This window comes from Mixophyes fleayi, chromosome 6 (assembly GCF_038048845.1).
Source record: "Mixophyes fleayi isolate aMixFle1 chromosome 6, aMixFle1.hap1, whole genome shotgun sequence".
Classification (NCBI taxonomy): Eukaryota; Metazoa; Chordata; class Amphibia; order Anura; family Limnodynastidae; genus Mixophyes; species Mixophyes fleayi.
Window position 1 is genome coordinate 168,876,418 of NC_134407.1, and position 20,376 is coordinate 168,896,793.

At 36.8% G+C, this 20,376-nt stretch overlaps 2 protein-coding genes across 2 annotated transcripts; both read left to right on the forward strand.

Moving 5' to 3' along the window:
* The first annotated feature begins 1,678 nt into the window (after window positions 1-1,678).
* Window positions 1,679-6,604, forward strand: LOC142095383 (keratin, type I cytoskeletal 42-like). The gene is made up of 8 exons (XM_075178334.1): window positions 1,679-1,849; window positions 2,916-2,998; window positions 3,398-3,554; window positions 3,853-4,014; window positions 4,103-4,228; window positions 5,206-5,426; window positions 5,776-5,816; window positions 6,528-6,604. The coding sequence occupies exons 1-8, from the start codon at window positions 1,679-1,681 to the stop codon at window positions 6,602-6,604; spliced, it is 1,038 nt and encodes a 345-aa protein (XP_075034435.1).
* A 3,244-nt stretch (window positions 6,605-9,848) lies between these two features.
* On the forward strand, window positions 9,849-14,153 carry LOC142095384 (keratin, type I cuticular Ha6-like). Its single transcript, XM_075178335.1, has 8 exons — window positions 9,849-10,196; window positions 11,333-11,415; window positions 11,598-11,754; window positions 11,990-12,151; window positions 12,451-12,576; window positions 12,647-12,867; window positions 13,097-13,131; window positions 14,095-14,153. Exons 1-8 carry the CDS (start codon window positions 10,026-10,028, stop codon window positions 14,151-14,153), a joined length of 1,014 nt encoding a protein of 337 aa, XP_075034436.1. The 5' UTR covers window positions 9,849-10,025.
* Window positions 14,154-20,376: the final 6,223 nt, after the last annotated feature.

Genomic DNA, 20,376 nt, shown 5'->3' on the forward strand with positions numbered 1-20,376 from the left:
GGCGGCAGACAGACGCAGAAGCTACGTATAAAACCTTTGTGGCTATATAACTGTTTCCTGTGCATTATAAGCATGTACAAGAAGCCATGTACTAGATTTCCCCAAAAGATTTAAAAGACAGTTTAGACAAGAAAATAGTCCTAGCCCTGGAATGAAAAACTTACCCTTCTACCTGCATATATTCCTATTGAAGCCTGTTATAAAAAAAAATGTGGCAGTGATGTTGCAGTGTCATGGAACACTTACATGCTACCCTGGCTAGAGCTTTCCAGGTGTCTCTTTGTATTAAATTTAGAATACAAGAGAACTATAGCTGCTGAACTATAAGGCAGTATAGGGCGTAATGGACAGCCTGATACACATCGGGGTCCACATGGTGCAACCCTCTAAACTTAAAGAGCCACACATTACCCTAAATCTCAGTAATAAGTTAAAACAACAAATTTAATCAAATAAATAGACATCTAACTGTAATAACAGTATCTGGCATTTTAAAAAAAAATTAAAAACTGTAATAAACAAATTTGATAATAAAGCAGAAAGGCATAGGTGATCGCAGTGAAGGCTCGCAGGGCCGCATGCAGCCCTAGGGCCATCTGTTGCTCCTTAATGCTATAGGGCTTTTGAGAGACAGATATGTTGTGTGCACACATTTGCTGTAACACATAGCAACCAGATTTCTGCTGTCATGTTTTAATGCAGTTTAGACAATAAAAAAAAATATCAGATTGGTTGGTATGGGATACATCCCTTTTGTGCACATACTGTGAGACCATTTTATTAAATAAATCACTATATACTCCAAATATACTAAACATGGTAAAGGAAGATTCAGAGATGAAAACTTTTTGTAGTTCTATTTTTAATGTTATGATTGAAACATGAATTATGCTTATACAGTTAAATTGCTGTTATTAAATGCCATGATTGTTTAGACTTTCAAGAAATTTCTACCCTTAATCGCCACAAGTTATGCATCAAATCTACTTTGATGGGCTAATGATTAGAATAAATAGGGTGGAACAAGAGTTCATTTTCAGCAGTTTAATTATAATTCTGCTTAAAAGACACTTTAAATGATTAGAGCCATAGCTTGGTTTTGCTTCTCTGATGTTTTCAAAATAGCCAAATAGGTCTAATTTTATTAATTTGACATTATGCTGAAAACAAGTGGCTGAGAACCTGCATAATCCCAGAAATATTGACAATTATCTGCAACACCCTTCACTGTTGATGGCCTATAAGAAGGAGACCCAGGTAGAGCAACACTAATACTTCTCTTTTGAGCAAGGTATATTGAAATCAAGTCCAAGAATTCAACTTGATCACCATGAGCCACTACCAGCAGAAGCAGATCCATTCTTCCTCTGGACACTTAAAGTCAAGTGTACATGTCAGCAGTCACTCTCCCAAATTCTCCAGTCATGTCCCTTCTATTCACCATGGAAGTTCTCATCTTATGCATCATGGAGGATTCCACAAGCTAAACCATGCATCTCGTAGTGCTCATGGGGGATCAAGTAAACCAATGATCTTCTCCAAACACTCTTCTTTCAATCATGGATGTGGTTACGGAAGTGGGCACGGTGGTCATAACCATGAGAACCACTTCAGCAGCCTGGGTAGTCACAGTGGTTGGAAGAATGAGGGCTTTTTCAATGTTAATGAGAAGGAAACTATGCAACTTCTGAATGACCGACTGGCAACCTATCTAGAGAAGGTCCGTTCTCTCGAACAAGAAAATGCCCAATTGGAGAAGAAAATCTGTGAGTGGTATGAAAAAAATGCTCATGCATCATTACCTGATTTCCAGCACTACTACCAGACCATTGAAGAACTCCAAAATAAGGTAAATTAAACAACATTGAAATATATTAAAACAATCTAAAAAAATGTAGGACTATCAACTGCAGCTTAAAGCGTTTTCTTAGGAGTAGTAGGGACTAGTTGCAGAGAGGTGCATTGTTTCTCTCCTGTTATAGGAGCACGATAACAACCGCATTTAATGGCATCAAACTTTACCCTTTATAACTCATTCTTTTTACCTCTCTCCATCCCTCTTAGCCTTCAAATCTCATTTTCCTATGTACATTCCTCATTCCCCATTTAGTATAAGTGTAGTATGGACCCTAGAGATGTGATCCAACTAGACTTGGTTGGATTTCCAAATATGCTTCTAAGGAGATATATCTTTTTGCAGGTACCGGAGGCCTGGTGTAACGATGTGTGATGATTGTGATGAGATCAGAAGTACTAGATAACCATTCCATACTGGCTTTTTACTTATTGACCCCTCCAACTGATATTACTTAATTCATTAGCATTGCGGCTATAATATGTTGAGTTGTGACCGTCTACTCATTTTTCTTATTCGTCATTTCAACTAACCTTCAAGTCTGCTTTTCCCACCTCCCTTCAGCATTCGCTTTTAGCCCTCATATATTTTGCCATCTCACTCCATCCCTATTAGCATTTAAATGTCCATCTCTCTCCATCTATAGTCTTAAACTATCCCTACAGGAGTGTATCTAGCAGCTGCTGAGCCCCATAGCAATATTTTTGTGTGCCATCATAGTAGAACACTGTGCAGGCCCTACTACATTCGCAGCAGTGCAGAGCATGGGCCTCCAGAGGTATGAGACACATCACCAGGACCACAGTCACTGCCAGGCCGCATGGCAGCCACATAGGCTGCAAAGTGGTAGTTAAGTCCCTGCGTCTCAGTCCCATATAACAATTGCAAAAAATTCTAGCTCATGGTGGTAAGAGTAAGGGAATAGCATGTTTGTCATTTTTATTCTATTTTGTAAAACTCCTAAGCATAATACTTCATTAGGATGTGAGTCAATAGTAAATACTGCATTTACAGAAACACTCTGTATAAAATTGCTTCTATAAAACATTTTTTGTAACAGATATCTGCGGCATCTGTGGAAAATGCCAGGATTGTCCTCCAGATAGACAACGCAAGACTGGCTGCCGATGACTTCAAAAACAAGTATGTCAAAAAACCTTTCTAGAATCAGTTGTAGTAAGGTGGTTGTGGGAAGGAAAGTTCTGAAAATATGTTAGTACTGTGAAATTCACTGTAGCTATTACGCAAGAAAAGCACTACAACCTTTCACTACTTTCTAATCCTTGCTCTGTTGAGCCAGAAAAATAATATTTATTTGTACTACGTGCTGTAAGCAAAGTTGTGTCATAGTTGCATTATTTTTTATTCTTCACAGTTTTCTATAACTTCAAAAAAATAAAATAATGATATACGTAATCACAAATAATCAAATGCAAACTGGTACCAAAGATGAAGCTACTGAGAATGTTACAGTTTGGCAGGTATGGGATATACTCTAGATTGTTATTCATCTTCAGTCTTTTATTCTTCTCACCTTCTAAGATATGAGATGGAGGTCAGGCTGAGAAGTTTTGTTGAGACTGATTTGAATGGATTGCGCAAAGTTCTTGAAGGTTTGAACATAGAGAGAGGAGACCTGGAAATACAACTAGAGAACTTACAGGATGAATTGCTTCAGATAAAGAAGCACCACGAAGAGGTAATTTATACCATTTACATATGACACAGTCAATGATCCAGATATTTTACAAGTATCGGTTATTTTTCTGTCACTTTGAATTGGTTTATTGTCAAATTACACTTGTGTGTTAAGAGTCTACCACAATAATCAACACACGTGCCAAAAATTGAGGCCGTTTACTTTCCTCTAAAGTGCTGTCATTGCCTTGAGGTTACAATTTATATCCTTATACATGAAGAAAATAAAGTAATATAATTAACTAATATAATTTTCCTTCATAAATATGATCTGTTAAATATGTCTTCTGATCTTCAAGGATGTGGCCTGTCTCCGCAATCAGTTGGGTGCCAGGATCAATGTGCAATTAGATGCTGCCCCGTCTGTGGATCTTAACAGGCTCCTGTCTGAAGTTAGAGAACAATATGAAAACCTGATGGATAGGAACATCAAGGAAGTTGAGAGCATGTTCATTGCTAGGGTAAAGGAATGTCTTTTTTCGATAAGATTAGTATAAGTTATTCAATCTTCTACTGTTTACTTGTAACTTAATATCAATCTCCTTTCAGAGTGAGGAACTGAACCGACAAGTGGCATCTGGATCTGAGCAACTTCAATCAGTCCAAACGGAAGTTATTGACTTAAAGCGCTGTATGCAGACCCTGGAGATTGAGCTGCAGAGTCAGCTGAGTATGGTATGCTCCCTTTCAAAATAATTTAATGTTTCTTTAGTTTTATATGACACCTGCAACCCTGCAGTGCTTTACATTTGGGAACAAACACAGTAATAATATAAGACTGGGTATTAAACAGACTAAGTGGTAAGAAAGTCCTGCGTGCAAACATACAATCTGTAGGAGTTTGATACGTGACTTTAAATTAATGTTATTAAACCAGATGGGAAACAAATTGTGAAAATGTTGGTATATTTGTCAGAAGGTTGGTTGAGAATAGAAGAAGAATAAATATAAGTTTTCAGTGAACAGAGTAGAGCGGTGTTAATCGAATAGAATACCCTAAGGTGGTTAAGAAGGCTGTTCGGGAATAATACTTTTCCATAAAGAGGTGAGTTTTCAGGGTCTGTCAGACGGTTATGAAGCCAGGTACAAGGGAGGGATTTACACAGAGCTGTTGCAGTCTGAATAAAGTCTTGCAACTTGAAATGGGAGCAAGTAATGAGCGTGGATGAGAGGCAGAGGTCTTGCACTAAACTGATGAACTAAATTGGAAGATATTTTTAGACAAATTCAGATGTGTGTTTTAGTGTAGTCTTACTGACGTGGTCTAGTAAAGTACAGGCCACCAATGTGGGGACTGGCAAAGCATAGCATCAATAGAAAAACATGGAGAAAATGAGGCTAGTAACTGCATTCAAAATATATTTTAGGAAGTCAAGTAAGAAGGAAATTGATATGACTTTATTTGTAAGGTTGAGGTCTATCTAATTGTATTACACTTGTAGCATTACTATATAAGGGCAGAACATTTCCCTACTAACAAATTTGGTTGTATTTACTAGTGAGTGGGCAAGGTTCTTAAATCATGGAACCTGAATTTGATATCAATGTTCTTGATAGGTTCTTAGTCTTAGGGCCTATGTATGTGTATACATTCAGTCTGCATAAATAAAACATGACTATTTAATTGACATATTTCTATATTGTGACTGTAGAAATCAGCTCTTGAATGCACCTTGGCAGAGACAGAAGCAACTTTCGGCTCTCAGCTTTCACAGTTACAAAACTTTATTGACAATGTAGAAGAACAGCTGACACAGATCCGATCAGACCTAGAGCGCCAAATACATGAGTACAAGATTCTTATGGATCAAACAAACCGCCTGGAGATGGAGATCACCACATACAAGCGATTGCTTGAAGGACAGGACATGCAGTATGTGAACTTTTCATTAAGTGATTAAAATTGTGAATTAGTTTCTTATACATGATCATATTTACAGTTTTTTTTTATGATTTCCACTTTTCATTTACATTTACGATTGGGCAGAGTTTTTAGTCACTGACTTTTTTTCCAATTTAAATTCCTATTCCCCGGTAGATAATTGAATAATTTGTAAATGAGTGGTATTAACTTTTCTGCTGTCTTTATTGGTGAACATAAAAGTATATATTAAAGTTACTTCTAATTGATCTAATTGAGGGTTTAATGAATACATTTAGAATATATATTCTATAATTACTCTTAATGTCTATAAAACTTTTAACAAATATATTTTTTGCAGCATTCCCGAACATCGTCATCATGACAAGGCCAGCAAAGAAAGTAAGTATGATGCTCATATAGTCTTATTATTAACCTAACGAGCGTTTGCTGTCATAAGCCAGTAAAACAAAATTTCAATATGACGAGCATTAACAATTGACTAATGGCTCATGGAAATTGCTTTTAACACTTACATTACACTAGTGTCTCGCAGAGACGTACAGTGTGAGTTTTGCAACTAATATATATCTAATGATGTATTCTGATGTTTCAGAGTACATCCTGGATAACATAGCAAGCTGAATATGTATATATACCTCTTTCAGTAGGCTTTAATGTGAGAATAGCACACGTACTATGAGAAAAATGTATTAAAAAGTTGACCAGGGTTGCACTGAACAATGCATCCATTTGAATATATTAACTATTTAACTTCCTGATCAATTAACGTAGAAAGAATTTAACCTACATTGCTTTCAGCAATCTAATTTTCTTGTGACTAATATGGAGCAAGGCACAAACTAGCGCAGATAACATAGACTAATACAGTATCTAGAAAAAGGGAAATTTCTGGCTGTTCTGTAAAAATGGGCAATCCATGGCTCTTCTGTACAACTCCCAGTATTCTAACAGACCATGCTGGAATGTGAAGTCCAAAAACATCTAGAAGAATACTTGTTACCTAACACTAATGCATTCTATAAGATTGAGGATTCCACTGACATGTCTTAACTGGTGAAAAGGACTTTGACTGATCTATTCTCATTGCAGTATCTCAGAGCAGCACAAAGCATCTTGTCAGTTCCCATGAATCTGAGCATGGAAAAGGAGGTCACCAAACTAAGTGAAGCATTTAAAAATGACAACACAGATGCCAGTCCAGTGAAGAACCTGACCATAAGTGATCTATCACCGACTGGGAAAAGATGGACTTCACTTTTCTGACCAACACTTTAATATTGATCTTCTGATAGCTTTTCTTTCTATTTGTGGGATATCTACATTTATGTGTAACAGAGTTAAGCAATTTATTATATTATGATCACTGGTGAATTTTATTTGCTTAGGTGGTTTGGGGCTGAAGTGAGCACTGGGCAAGGGTAAAATAACCGCTCTTTAAAATACATTTAACCACCTGTAGAGTGCTGTTCTTAATTTATTCTCACTATTGTTTTCAATAGTTTGTACAAATGAAACATACTTTATGGCTTCTATGGTATAAATTTGTGGCCTTGTTGTTCTCACATCCAGCTTAATTGGAACTAACAGACATAGCACTTAAATCAATGGTGGAAAATTCTTGTTTTAAATTCAATTATCATCTAGGCGCAGTAGAGCCATACAGTTTTTGGGTTGAACCAAAAACAAGAATGTAGCACTAAGAACTGGTGTCAGGCACAGTGCCTCAGAGTATGACCAGCCCAAAAAAAATGTTGCTTCCATTGTGTTAATGGCAAGTGCATTTTACATTTTTTAAAGTCAAAATAATATTAAAAGACTGACATACCATCAAATCTAGCTAATTTTGGTTTTTGTTATAGCAGAATTATATCTGTATTTGCTGAAAACATATTATATATTCATTACTTTATCATTTATAACAATCCTTGAATTATTTCACATACTTGTCTAATCTTGTGGTCAATTATTTACATGTACATGTTGCAGTCCATCTATTGCTTGTTTTATCTGTTGCATTATATTATATTCTTCTAGCATTTTATGAATAAAGTGTTTCTTCTGTCTCTTGCAGATTGTTGTACCATTTATTTCTATAATGTACTTTGATTTGTATGAAGTAAGACGGTACAATTAACACTCAGTTTCAATTATGGCAGCTAGTTCAATCCAAGACTGTATATTATACAGATCTATAAACTAATACAATCCAAGCCATGGTGTTACTATTATCCAACATGCTTTACTTTGGAACTTAAGATTTTAAATTTGAATAAATGTACCTAATTTTTAGAGTTCTGGAAATAAGCAACTCCTACTTCTAGGTAAATGTTTATTATATATTCACAGCATAGCATGCCTGCTATGTCACAAAGCACATGTCATCTCAAGCAGAATCCACAAACAGGACATTGGGCACAGTGTACTTCAATGGCCTCCACGGTCGTCATCATCAGCTATTTATATAGCGCCACTAATTCTGCAGATCTGTACAGAGACCACCCTCACATAAGTCCCTGCCCCATTGAAGCTTACAGTCTTAATTCACTAACATACACAGGCAGAGAGACTAGGGTAAATTTGATAGCTGCCAATTAACCTACCAGTATGTTTTTGGAGTGTGGGAGGAAACCGGAGCACCTGGGGGAAACCCACACAAACACGGGGAGAACATACAAATTCCACACAGATAATGCCATGGTTGGGAATCGAACTCATGACCCCAGTGCTGTGAGGCAAAAGCCACTAAGTCACCGTGCTGCCCATACCTGGTCTCAATATAATAAGGGTGTAGTGGAATGTTAGTTTTGCAGCATGAAGGTGCAGCCGACAAATCTGCAGAAAGTGCGTTATATTATCATGTCAGCATTGACCAGAATCTCTAAGAAATATTTCCTGCAACTTGTTGAATCCATGTCACAAAGGAAACATAGGGGAAAAGGAGGGTCCTACCCAGTACAAGAAAATCATACCAAATAAAGTGGCCACTGAGAATATAAATATCCAAGCTGCATCAGGTTGGTAAAACTGTAAATATTGCACTACAATTGTGTGCATTATTTTGTGATGCAGCAGTAATCTGACAGTGGCATGATATGCTATAATGTGTCCAGGACTAAATATGCAGATAAAAGTGCCCTTAAATAGGTCAATATTTTCTCAAAATGTTATTATTTACATTACAAGCCCAGCTCCTTCTATCCACTACCACATTCTACATTATATTTACTGGGAGAATAGGTAGCTGATGAAGGTCATTAAGCATATGTAATTATAAAAGCAAAAAAGAAATAAAATGATCAATTTTGTGCTGCCAATTTGTGTTGACAATTACAGGAACTCCATGCTTTCAATTCCTGTTTGGGTTTGGCAAATGTGCTTTGAACATTATTAATAAGTTATATAGTAATATTTTCATGATTTTTTTGATTAATTAGGCTCCAAAATCCTCATTATTTTAGACGCAAGGGCATGATGCTACAGAATGAACATGGATGGAAGCAGTATCATAATAAAATAAAATGAATACTTATGCTTAAAAATTTACTCAAAGGTTGACCTTGGTGTTGAAGTTCAATTGTTGAAAATGTAACTAGTCAATTAACTTGCTACATACAACCTTTGCGGTTAAATTGTTTGTCCCAGACCTGGACTGACCACATCTGTGGAATTTAAATTTCCACATCGAGAATCAGAAAGCTCTTGTCTGGAAATTGGATAGAACAACTAGACTGAAATGTGTGTTGCCAGTTTTACAATGATCTCTTGGTTTCCTTGTCCATTTGCAATACATATACAATATTTTTGTGAACTGTCCTGTTTCTAGGAAATAAAAAAAACTTGATGAACATTAATAGCGTGTTTCATATATCCATAATGCTGACTTTCAACCTTTTTGTGTTAACTTCATAGGTGTGGTTTTATATTACTGTGTTGTACAGCATTGCAATAAACTTGTCACAGCTTCAAACTTCCTGTGATCTTTATTAAGCAATCACACAAATGTCTCAAATATAAAGCACATCAACAGCTAAATTAAACAAAATTGGATGCTTGTGATTTTCTCATAAAATATTTTTGCTTTTGAAACGCCCCCCTGTGTGTCCTATATAAAGGGACACATGGATTGAAAACACTTGTACCTGACTTGCTTAAGAAGCCATTGGGCAGTCTGATTGTATCTGAACCATCATCATGAGCCACTGCATCAAATCAAGCCATGCTTCAACTGGATCTATTAAGGGAACCAGCCATAAGATCACCAGCCATATCTCAACTGTCCACCACAAGGTTCATCATGGAGATGCACATAAAGTCACCCATCATGGACAATCTCATGGCTCTCTCCATGGAGGATTCCATAAAGGACATCATGGGGGCTCCCACTTTTCCCATCATGGAAGTCACTACAGAACCCCAAGTGTTCATGGAGGATCTGGAGGAAAGGGAATCTCTATTTCCAAACACATATCCACAGGTCATGGATGTGGCTTTGGAAGTGTGCACAGTCCTAGTAGTCATTTTAGCAGCTTTGGCGGTCACGGCGGTTGGAAGCGTGAAGGCCTTTTCAATGTCAATGAGAAGGAAACTATGCAACATCTGAATGATCGATTGGCTTCTTACTTGGAAAAGGTTCGCTCCCTAGAACAGGAAAACTCCCAACTGGAGAGGAACATCCGAGAGTGGTATGACAGAAATCAGCCCAGTACTTTCCCAGATCTTAGCAGCTACTTCAGGACCATTCAGGAACTTCAAGGCCAGGTAAAGTAAAGAATACATTTACATATAAAAATATTGTAACCTGTAATTACAACAATGATTAATTATAATATGACTACAATCCTAAATAATACAATCTTGTTTGGATATTGAGCAAATGAATTAAAAATAACACAAAATATCTCTGGCTCAAAAACAGGCGTACATTTCTAGGACTGTTTCTCTCCAAATAATTATGTGTAGAAACATTTTTGATCTTAATCAGGTTTTAACAGCATCTGTCCTGATAATAGTAATACTATATTTATGGCTCTAATATTTCTGAATGAAAAACAAGGACACCAATGTGACGTGAAGTCTACTTTGGCCATAAACTCCATCACATACTTGATTGTCAAATAAAGTAAAACATTTATAGGAACTCATCCACACTTATCTGGTTACATCAGGATACTGCATTATAGGAAAATAAGCACAACTTCTAAGAAATTGTGGAAACAAGTTACTGTCTTGGAAAAAACCAGGACATATGCTTTATCTGCTTCTATGTTTAGATGTGTGGCATGATGACACATTGATTGGCATTGCTGCTTTGTAGTTTTGGGATTGTGAGACAAACCATATAAGGAGTTTTTACATTCTTTGGGTATTCATGTTGGTTTCTGGGTTGGTTACCCCTGATTGGTGTGTGTAGCCTAGGAAACTTGATTTGTAAGCCCTCCTTGTACAGGGACTGATGTGCTGTAGAATATACTGGTGTACTATAAATGAAGAATATTAATAATTTTAATGCTAATTCACTAGAGAGCTAAAAAAAGTATTTTTTTTGCAGAAAAGTAAAAGAAAGCTTAAAATGATGATAACACAAAAAAACAAAAAACAATTCTGAAAAAGTTAATCACAATTAACAGTGTTTTGGGGGCTTAAAATTATATGAGAGGCCAGCCACTTGGACCACAGGGAGGAACTTTACAGCACTTTGCAATGTTTGCAAGTATTAAAAATCATTCTAATGACTTTGCTCACTTGTTGTCCCAATAATGACTGCTTCCATCTAAAAAAGTATATTTGTGTGCATGCAAAAGAAAATGCACATTATTTTCTAACTGGATTTTAAACTTCTCTTAGCAGAATATTTTTTAATCCCCATTACACTTGTCTTTATCTTTTTCCTACAGATATCTTCAGCCACTTTAGAAAACACCAGGATTGTGCTGCAGATAGACAATGCCAGACTGGCTTCAGATGACTTCAAAAACAAGTATGTTCTATGAACTTCTTTGAACTGTCTGAAATAATATCAAGCCAATAAATAACATTCTATGCGAATCATATTAAATAAAAAGTCACCTATACTTTATTTAGTATCAACAATTAATATAATTTTTTTAGTTTCAGTGGAATTCTTTGATAGACTTCTTTATTTGTCCACATTCTCTTTAGGTATGAGATGGAGTTACGGCTTAGAAATAATGTGGAGTCTGACGTGAATGGCCTGCGTCAGGTCCTAGAAGAGCTGAACAGGGAGAGATGTAACCTGGAATTGCAAGTCCAGACTCTCCAGGAGGAACTTCTGCAGATCAAGAGGAACCATGAGGAGGTAATGGCTGCTGAATGGTGACATCAGCAAGGTCTTGTCAATTAGTATATTTAAAATTTTTATAAAACGTATTTTGCAGCAGCGTAAAAAAGACATATGATCGTTTATCATCTAGAGAAAAAATTATAACTTGGTTCTGGAAGAAAATTTCAAATAAGCAAGAAGTAAATGGTGTCGTCCTTGCAGTGGTGTTTTGACCATGCTTTGCTGTGATATTGACTTCTGCTTTTTGTAGGAGGTGAATTCTCTGCGTGCTCAGTTGGGTGCCAGAATCAACGTGGAAATGGACGCTGCTCCATCAGTAGATCTGAACAGATCTTTGGCAGAGATCCGAGAACAATATGAAAACCTGATGGAAAGGAATATGAGGGATGCTGAGAACATGTTCCTTCAACGGGTATTTTGGTGTTTTCATTTTCCTAAAAAATATTGAGTAAAGATTATTATCTCTCATATATATAGCACATGAAACATTGATATGTAAATTATGCAGCTTAGCATACCAAATAGATTTTTTTATGCAGCAAAGTTTCATTTAAAAGAGAACAGCTAAAGGAGTGATACTAATTCTCAGACCTTTCTTATTTTTTATGAATTTGCCTAACATAATGTTGTATTGCATGCACTATCATTAATATGTTGCCAGTAAAATGATCATTCAAGTCTCCATGTATCATGTATCATGAAAATTCTCAGAGTGAAGAGTTGAACCGTCAAGTCACATCTGGCTCTGAACAGCTCCAGTCAGTCCAAACTGAGGTCATTGAACTTAGACGTAATGTCCAGACCCTAGAGATTGAGCTGCAAAGCCAACAGAGCATGGTATGTATTACTTAGCACATTTACACAAAGTCACACCAAATTTTATGCTACATAATTAATGTTTCCATAGAAATCAGCATTGGAGGCCACTTTGGCAGAGACAGAAGACTCTTTTGGTTCCCAGCTTGGTCAGCTACAAAGTCTGATCAACAATATAGAGTCTGAGTTGACACGGATCCGTGCAGACCTAGGACGTCAGAACCATGAGTACAAGATACTAATGGACCAGAAGACACATCTGGAGATGGAGATTGCTACATACAAGCGTCTGCTTGAGGGTCATGACATCCAGTATGTAATAAAAAGGTTTTATTAAACTTTAGTTGTAGCTATTTTGGAGGACCTTTATACATTGATCTGTATAATTATTGAAGGGATTTTTCTATTAAACTTATCTGGCATTACATATCTAGTAGGTGGATTTATGTAATCCAATCAATTTAAGCAAATAACAGAATGGACTGTGTTTATTGAATTTAAGGATTTTGTGATCTTCTGACAATTTTTCCCTTTTCTTTAGTGCTTCTGGACATCACTTTTCAAGCACCAAAGAAGGTAAGTTAAAAAAATGAATATGTTGTGACCTTTTGGCGAGCTATAACTGTATGGCTGTGAGCTTTAGGTTCTTCTAGCATACCATGCATAAAGAATATTGAATGTAACTTATATACTTAATGAAATCTAAGATCAGCTCTGTCTGTCCCCACACTGTCCCTGAATCTGCACTTATTAAATTGTTTAGCAGCGCTACTCGGTGAAGATATCAATGAGCATGATTTCTATAGATTTTCCTATATGTATATACATACATACACCAATAATTATCATAATAATAATAAATTTTATTAATAACACTTACTGAGTTTATATATTTATCCGTTATATGCTATTATATAGAATATGTACTAAACACGTAGAAGTATTTTTATGCAACATGTAAAGATATATAAAATGCAACATTAACTAATGTCTAATCCAGTGAGGTTATCCTACTCCACTACTAGACACATGCATAAGACAGGACTGCCCAATATAAGCAGTTTAGGAATATGAGTTAGATAAAGGGGTATGAACATATAGGGATAACACTATTTTAGGATGTATACACAAAACCTAGGGTAGGGCTAACTCTAAATACAGCCATGGATTTAGTGTTGTATATATTAAAAATAATTTATAAATAGGCCAATGAGAAAGGCTAGAACAGACCTTAATGTAATACAATTCCACGGCTAGGATGTCTGCTAGGCTAGGTTAGACTCCTTGTTATCTTACTGTTCATTTAAAGCTGCATTACCCACTAGGAAATTATTTTCCTAAGGCAGCCCCTCCCCCTAATCCCCTAGAGTTGCTGATCTTCTCTGTTATTCTCATAGCCTCTACCGGAAACTGTAACTGGGGGGGTGTTGAGCAAGACAATCAATGACAATCAACATGTGTACAGAACCAGCAGAGCCCCAAGAATCTGTATTTCTAAATTCTGCATGTGTGCATTAATTTTTTTTATCTTTCATACAGTGTCTCATTCAGTGAAAATTGTCCACACTCCAGAGCACGTCCATCACAGCAAATGCTAGTAACTCCAAGATGAAAGGATGTACAAGACAATTATTAACATGTCTCAGGCTGATGACTGATATAATCCTATTTTTCCTGGGTGTTTATTATTCCTCTCTAAATAAACTTATCGGACTTTTACTTCAATAAAAATCTTTCTTTCTCATGCACAAACAGGTGTTGTGGTGAATTATTTTGTATGATTAATCCTATACACATATAGTATCTGAGATAAGTAATGGAGTCAGTAACTTAAAGGTTAATGCATTTTGCTTATGAGCGGTGTACAGATTTATGCAAAAATGTTTCTAAAAAACAGTTTTTGTTGTTGTCACTAATGAAAGTAGTACAAGTGTAGATCAGGGCACTGCAATCAATCTGGTTCATATGGATTTGCAGGAGTGACCACACAGGTTATGTTGTGCTAATTAAAATTGAATGCTACAAATTTTAAAAATATGTATCACTGAATCGCAAATATAGTGATTTGCAAGTTATTCTTATTCAATTTTCTGTGATCCTCTTTTAGAAAAAAAAAGTCTAAATTAAAGTTTTCTTTAACCTACCTACTTGTGAGCTAGTGTGAGCTAGATATTTCAGCTTTCATGTATAAAGTCAGTTTGAAAAGGTAGAAGTCCATCTTATATAACTCTCTTTCTCTTTCTGCTTCCTATAAACTATAATAAACTGTGTTAGGCAGCCAGGAATACTGTTAGGTGTTTCCACTATTGCAGAAGTATGTCAGCTTTCTGCAAAACAATCAAACCATTCTTCTGTAGAGGAGCTGGTCTTTTTTAATTAATTTTAACCATAAAGAACCAGCAAATACAATATTTGTGTATTTTAGTTTATCATTTTCGATGACACTAAATATAACATTGAATGCACTTTCTATACCATTTATTCGTGCTATTGCATATCTTGTTACACCAGGTGTATTCTTGATAACATTGGCTTTAGAGAGCCTCCAGCAGGATGTTGAGAAGGATTGAGTTCCCTCTTTATTTGACTATCCTTGGAGAGAACATATGGAGTTGTAGCGACAGGTTGATCTACAATGTCATCCTCATTGTCGGAAATATCAGCTTCACTTTCATCACTTGTATGATTTTCAGATGCTTCCACAAGTACTTGAATCTCAGCCTCGGTCAAAGGTTTTCGATTAGCCATAGTGGATATTGGTTGTACACAGATCGATATGAAACTGAAAAGGAGTCACTTCCAACAGTGTATTCATAGAAAAAAAAAAGGAAGAAACAAGAGAACAGACTTACAGAAACTTGCAGTTCGGCGTAAATATCCTGCTCAACATGTGAACTTGTTCAAACCTGTCTAATGCTAGGTACACACCACAGAAAATTTCTCCCAATACAATATATTTAACGATTTTACCAATGGCTGAAAAAAAATAGTCCTGATCAGCATGACAATTCATGTGTACACACTAAACACATTTTACAAGATTTACCTTCATATCTGGGCTCTTCATCTGTCATAACCATCAGCTGAAAAGATTGTGACTCTGCACACGCCATAGAGATCTATGGACACTGCCGGCCATAAGTGCCTACACACTTCAGAATTGGAACAACAGCATTCCATAGTTGAACGAGATTTTTAGTTCAGTTTAAAAATATACTGAAACAAAAGTTGTGCTTTGAAATGATAATCGTTCATTGTTGGAGCGTACACACTAATGCAATATCAGGCCAAATGGTTATTTATGGTATGATTGGCCCAATAATCAGCTGAAAACCCTGTAGTGTGTATCCAGGCTAACTGTGTGAATATGTGAAATACTGACATTCTTCAAATATAGAACAATGAACTAACATTGTATTCATAATTTTTGGAAATTTTCTTTTTGAAATATTGTGTTTTAGAACATATATGGTCACGCACTGGTATATTATTCATGGCGGGTTATACTAACCTGAACAGTACATTAGTATTAACTACTTGTAAACATGAAAAATGTAAAAAAATATTTTTGATCATAACAACTATTTGCGATAAAAAAATATAAGTCATACCATGTGGAAATCATATTTAGGTAAATAGTGAACTGACACCAAAATTAATTTTGTTTCGGGCCAAATAGACCTGAGCAGAACAGCAGAGTTATAAAATATCATGACTACTAGTCCCATCATAACATTCTATTACTACCTAAAAAGTGTCTTCTGCTACTTATTTCTTATAAGGCTTTGTTGGTGCACATTTAATTTATGTTAGAGATGTGCGCTGACCCCCGTGATTTGGTTTTGGATGTGGTTTTGGTTCTAAAACGTGTTCGTGTTTTGTACTTGTAACTAGTTTTGCCAAAAAAAACACAAAAGGTTAGGTTTTGTATCTGGATTTAATTGAACATTGTGAAAAATAGGTAAAATAATGTAATTTTGAGCTGTTTTTGCTCCTATATTACTATTTATAACATTGATATTTGTTTCCAGTTATTTACAGTCTATTTTCTAATCAGGGCCGGATTGACAATGGGCCTGATCTGGCTGCAGCCCCAGGCCTCCTCAGTTAAATAGGCCCACAATAGGCATGGGCTATGTTTTTATTTATTTATTTATTTTTATCAGCAGTCACCGCCATGCTCACGGCTGGTGACTGCTTTGATGTGGGAGTGGGACACCCCCTGGACTGACGTGGCAAGTGGCACGTGGAGTCATATGACTCACAACATATGCGCCCTAGCCTGGTTGGCTGGCGGTATTCACGTGGTATGAATAGCCAGCCCTGGCGGGGAAGTGGCTAATTGCGCATGGGTGTCCGTTCTTCAGGTTCTTCTGTGCAGTTGTACTTCAGGTTGAACAGTCTGACGTCTCCATGCAAGAGAAGAATTAGGAGCAGCTGCAGCCTGAACTATCGGATTTGTCATTTTTTATTTTTTTTTATGTAAAAATGAAAAGCCCCAGCCATGTTTATTATGAAAGGGCACAGACAATCTGAAAAAGAGACACAGTTTGATGAAGTGGGCACAGTATGATAGGGGGCATATGCTATAGGGGGCACTGTGTGATAAGGGGATGCTGTGTGATAAGGGAGTACCGTGTGATAAGGGGGTACTGTGTGATGAAGGGGCACAGTGTGAAAAGGGTGCCCAATGTAATCATGATGTGATTGATGAAGGGGCACAGTGTGATGAAGGGGCACAGTGGGATTTAGGGTGAACAGTGTGATGAAGGGGCACGGTGTGATGAAAGGGGCACAGTGTGAAAAGGGTACACCATGTGATGAAGGGGCACAATATCATGATTAGGGTACAGTGCAAAATTTTGCTGAATACTACAGTTATTGCTGGCATTTTACTGGGCACCACTTCTACAGCAGGCATATTATTGTGCGTTACAGTTATGACTGGCTTATTGTCGGGAACTACTGGCACATATTTTGAGATACTACTACCACTGTGAGCATGTTACTGATCACTAAAACCACAGCTAGCATTTTACTGGGCACTGCTGCTGATAGTATATTACTTGGCATTAAAACATATACTGTGTACCACTTACTACTACTACTACTACTACTACTAATTGTTGTTTTTGATTGACATAAACATTACTACTTATGCTACTGCTTTATATAGTAATAGGAATTTCCTCTTCTGCTTTAAATATTATTAGTTGTATCTCCTACAGCTGGTATACTCTACACTGCTGATGTTGTCTGGTGGTTCACATGATCCCTAGTGAAGATATTCAGTGCTAGTGATCCACAGTAGTCGTGCAACCGCAACTAAGCAGCAAACATTTTGAGGGCGAAAGAATTCACACTGCCTGCTATGTGCTAACATTGGAGTTAATGGATAATTGGGTGTACATATGGTTTATTTGCATAAAAATACCTTTAAGTACTGCATACATGCATCAAAATGTTTATCAATGCATCTGTATGCAGATTTTGACCCATCTTACACTTATTAGTACTTCCATTGTGCTGGCCACATCCACACACAGCTGGCCACACCCATGCGTCACTGACCACACCTCTGGTGGGACTGCACTTCTCATAGTAGGCCCTTGATAATTTTCAGCCCCAGGCCCATGTGGCCCTTAATCTGACACTGTTTCTAATGATCCCTTTACAACTCTCCTACTTGTCATCAATTTTGACCAAAGTCTGCAGGGAGCTGTCTTAATTAAGGATTTTGTAATTTTGCCATTGTTGCATTTGCTATCTCCCATTCAATTTGAAATATAATTAATCAGTCTATATTGTTTTCTAACTCCATCACTAAGCGTAAATCGTCACCCATCATATCTCCAGATCTACATATATTCCTTGCCAGGGCCAAAATCTGTCCTGTTAATTTCTCAGAATGTGGACTTTTAATTGTATTGTCAAGCCATGTTTTGAGCAACTAAGTCTGCATCTACATACTTACTTGTGTGGGAAGGGCAACTATTTGCTATTATGAACTGTCTGTTTTACATATTTCTTACACTTCATTAATAAAACATATAAATATTATTTATAAACATTTTCATTGGGGACCACCTCCGCTGCAAGTCTTGGGCATTCCCCTTAACCCTGGGTTGTGCAAGGTGAGGGTTCCAGTCCCACCACCACTGCATTATCAGGTAGCTTAGTGACCCTGTTCCCTGGAGGCACAGGCACCTTGGGCTCCAAGCACCACCGGGCTTCTGGCATCAGACCAAGGGAAGCCGTCCATTCAGGGCATCCCGATCCAACCACACTACGTCAGATACTACATTTGAGCTTAGCCAAAAGGATGACTCAAGATTGACATTTTAATCTGAAACTGGATATGGTAATTTGATGCAGATATACATGGCATATAGAGAGTTCCCTTGTGTTATTCACCAGGGCAACATTACGGAACAGATCTACCTTACTCATAGCTCCGCTCTTGACTAGCAATGAATGCTCTGCCCATTGAGAAGTGCATAGTACTAGTCTTTGAAGTTTTTGTATGGGTGCAGATCACCTTCGTTTATTTACTTGATAAATGTTTAACTCTTGTCATTCATACCACTGTCCATCTAATGACCTCTGCCTGTTACTGTAGCTTTACTGTCTGTTATGGATGCCCTGTAACATTCAAAATGCATTGTGTGCATAGTCTTTGAAGTTTTGTAGTATGGGTGCAGGTCACCTTCGTCTATCATTATCAACATTTATTTATATAGCGGTAAGGGGTTTGAAAGCTCCAACCTTGGCTAAAGATAAATGCTCCACCCATTGAGAAGTGCATAGTGCTTTTTTTTTGTATGAGTGCAGACCACCTATGTTTATTAGCATCATTTATTTATATAGCGACAGAGAGTTACGTAGCACTTTACAATTGAGTACTTACCTGTTTAAATATCTACTGATGCCTCTGTCCATCTAATGACATCTAATTGTTACTGCCTCTTCTCTCTCCATGATGCATACTGTCTAATGTTCCAAATTTAGTGTGTGTGTAGTGTTTTACCAATTTTATCTCTTTCACCTTACATTAAATTTTTTTGTTGCTTAATTTATCTAATAGGCTTGCTTTAGTTGGTGGCATGGCAGATGACTTTTATTTTTGCAGTCGCTAGAAGGTTCTACATACGGTCACTGAATGTTAAAAATTGCCAGAAAAAAACCCTCACACGTAAACACCCTTTTTTTAGTATCAATGTCCGTAAATGACCCTTTAAAAATTGACAAGGATTGAAAAATAGAAAAGAATAGAATATATAGCTTTTTGTGGTGTACAGCTGCATTGCCACTGACATGCAAACACTCTTTTGTTAACAGAGATGCCAGCGAATGACCCTTTAAAATAGACAAGTATTAAAAAATTGAAAATAAAATAAAAAAAACAAGATATAAAGAAAAACGTGATAATGAAGTACATCCTTTGAGATTTAGGAGCATAAAAAATAATTGGGGAGTGTTTACTATTTAAGGTCCCAGCTCGCACTTAAGGTTCGTTAAACACCAGTATGCTGTCATAGTCATAGGCATACTGGCACTTGTATTTTCACAGCACACTCAAAAAGTTTAAGGATGGGCTTGTTGGGACCAGTAGTGCCATATATTAAAATATTATTTTTGGACACTTTACAATAATTATTATAACACCTACCACCAAGGGGTGTGGGATGAGCCCCAATGCTATCAGTTTGGGGCTGGTTTTCCTAGTGTATTGGGAGGGCACATTTTTTGCAGAGCACTACTCAGCCCAAGAGCTGACTTAGCCACATCTCCAGGAAGTGTACCATATTTACATGTGCCAGC

Excerpts from the sequence above, each read along its gene's own strand:
- LOC142095384 (XM_075178335.1), top strand. The coding sequence starts at position 10,026 with ATGCAACATCTGAATGATCGATTGGCTTCTTACTTGGAAAAGGTTCGC. Across the intron at positions 11,416-11,597 it reads TCAGATGACTTCAAAAACAA|GTATGAGATGGAGTTACGGC; the intron begins GTATGTTCTATG and ends CATTCTCTTTAG. Across the intron at positions 11,755-11,989 it reads TCAAGAGGAACCATGAGGAG|GAGGTGAATTCTCTGCGTGC; the intron begins GTAATGGCTGCT and ends TGCTTTTTGTAG.
- LOC142095383 (XM_075178334.1), top strand. The coding sequence starts at position 1,679 with ATGCAACTTCTGAATGACCGACTGGCAACCTATCTAGAGAAGGTCCGT. Across the intron at positions 4,229-5,205 it reads TGCAGAGTCAGCTGAGTATG|AAATCAGCTCTTGAATGCAC; the intron begins GTATGCTCCCTT and ends TTGTGACTGTAG. Across the intron at positions 5,427-5,775 it reads CTTGAAGGACAGGACATGCA|CATTCCCGAACATCGTCATC; the intron begins GTATGTGAACTT and ends TATTTTTTGCAG.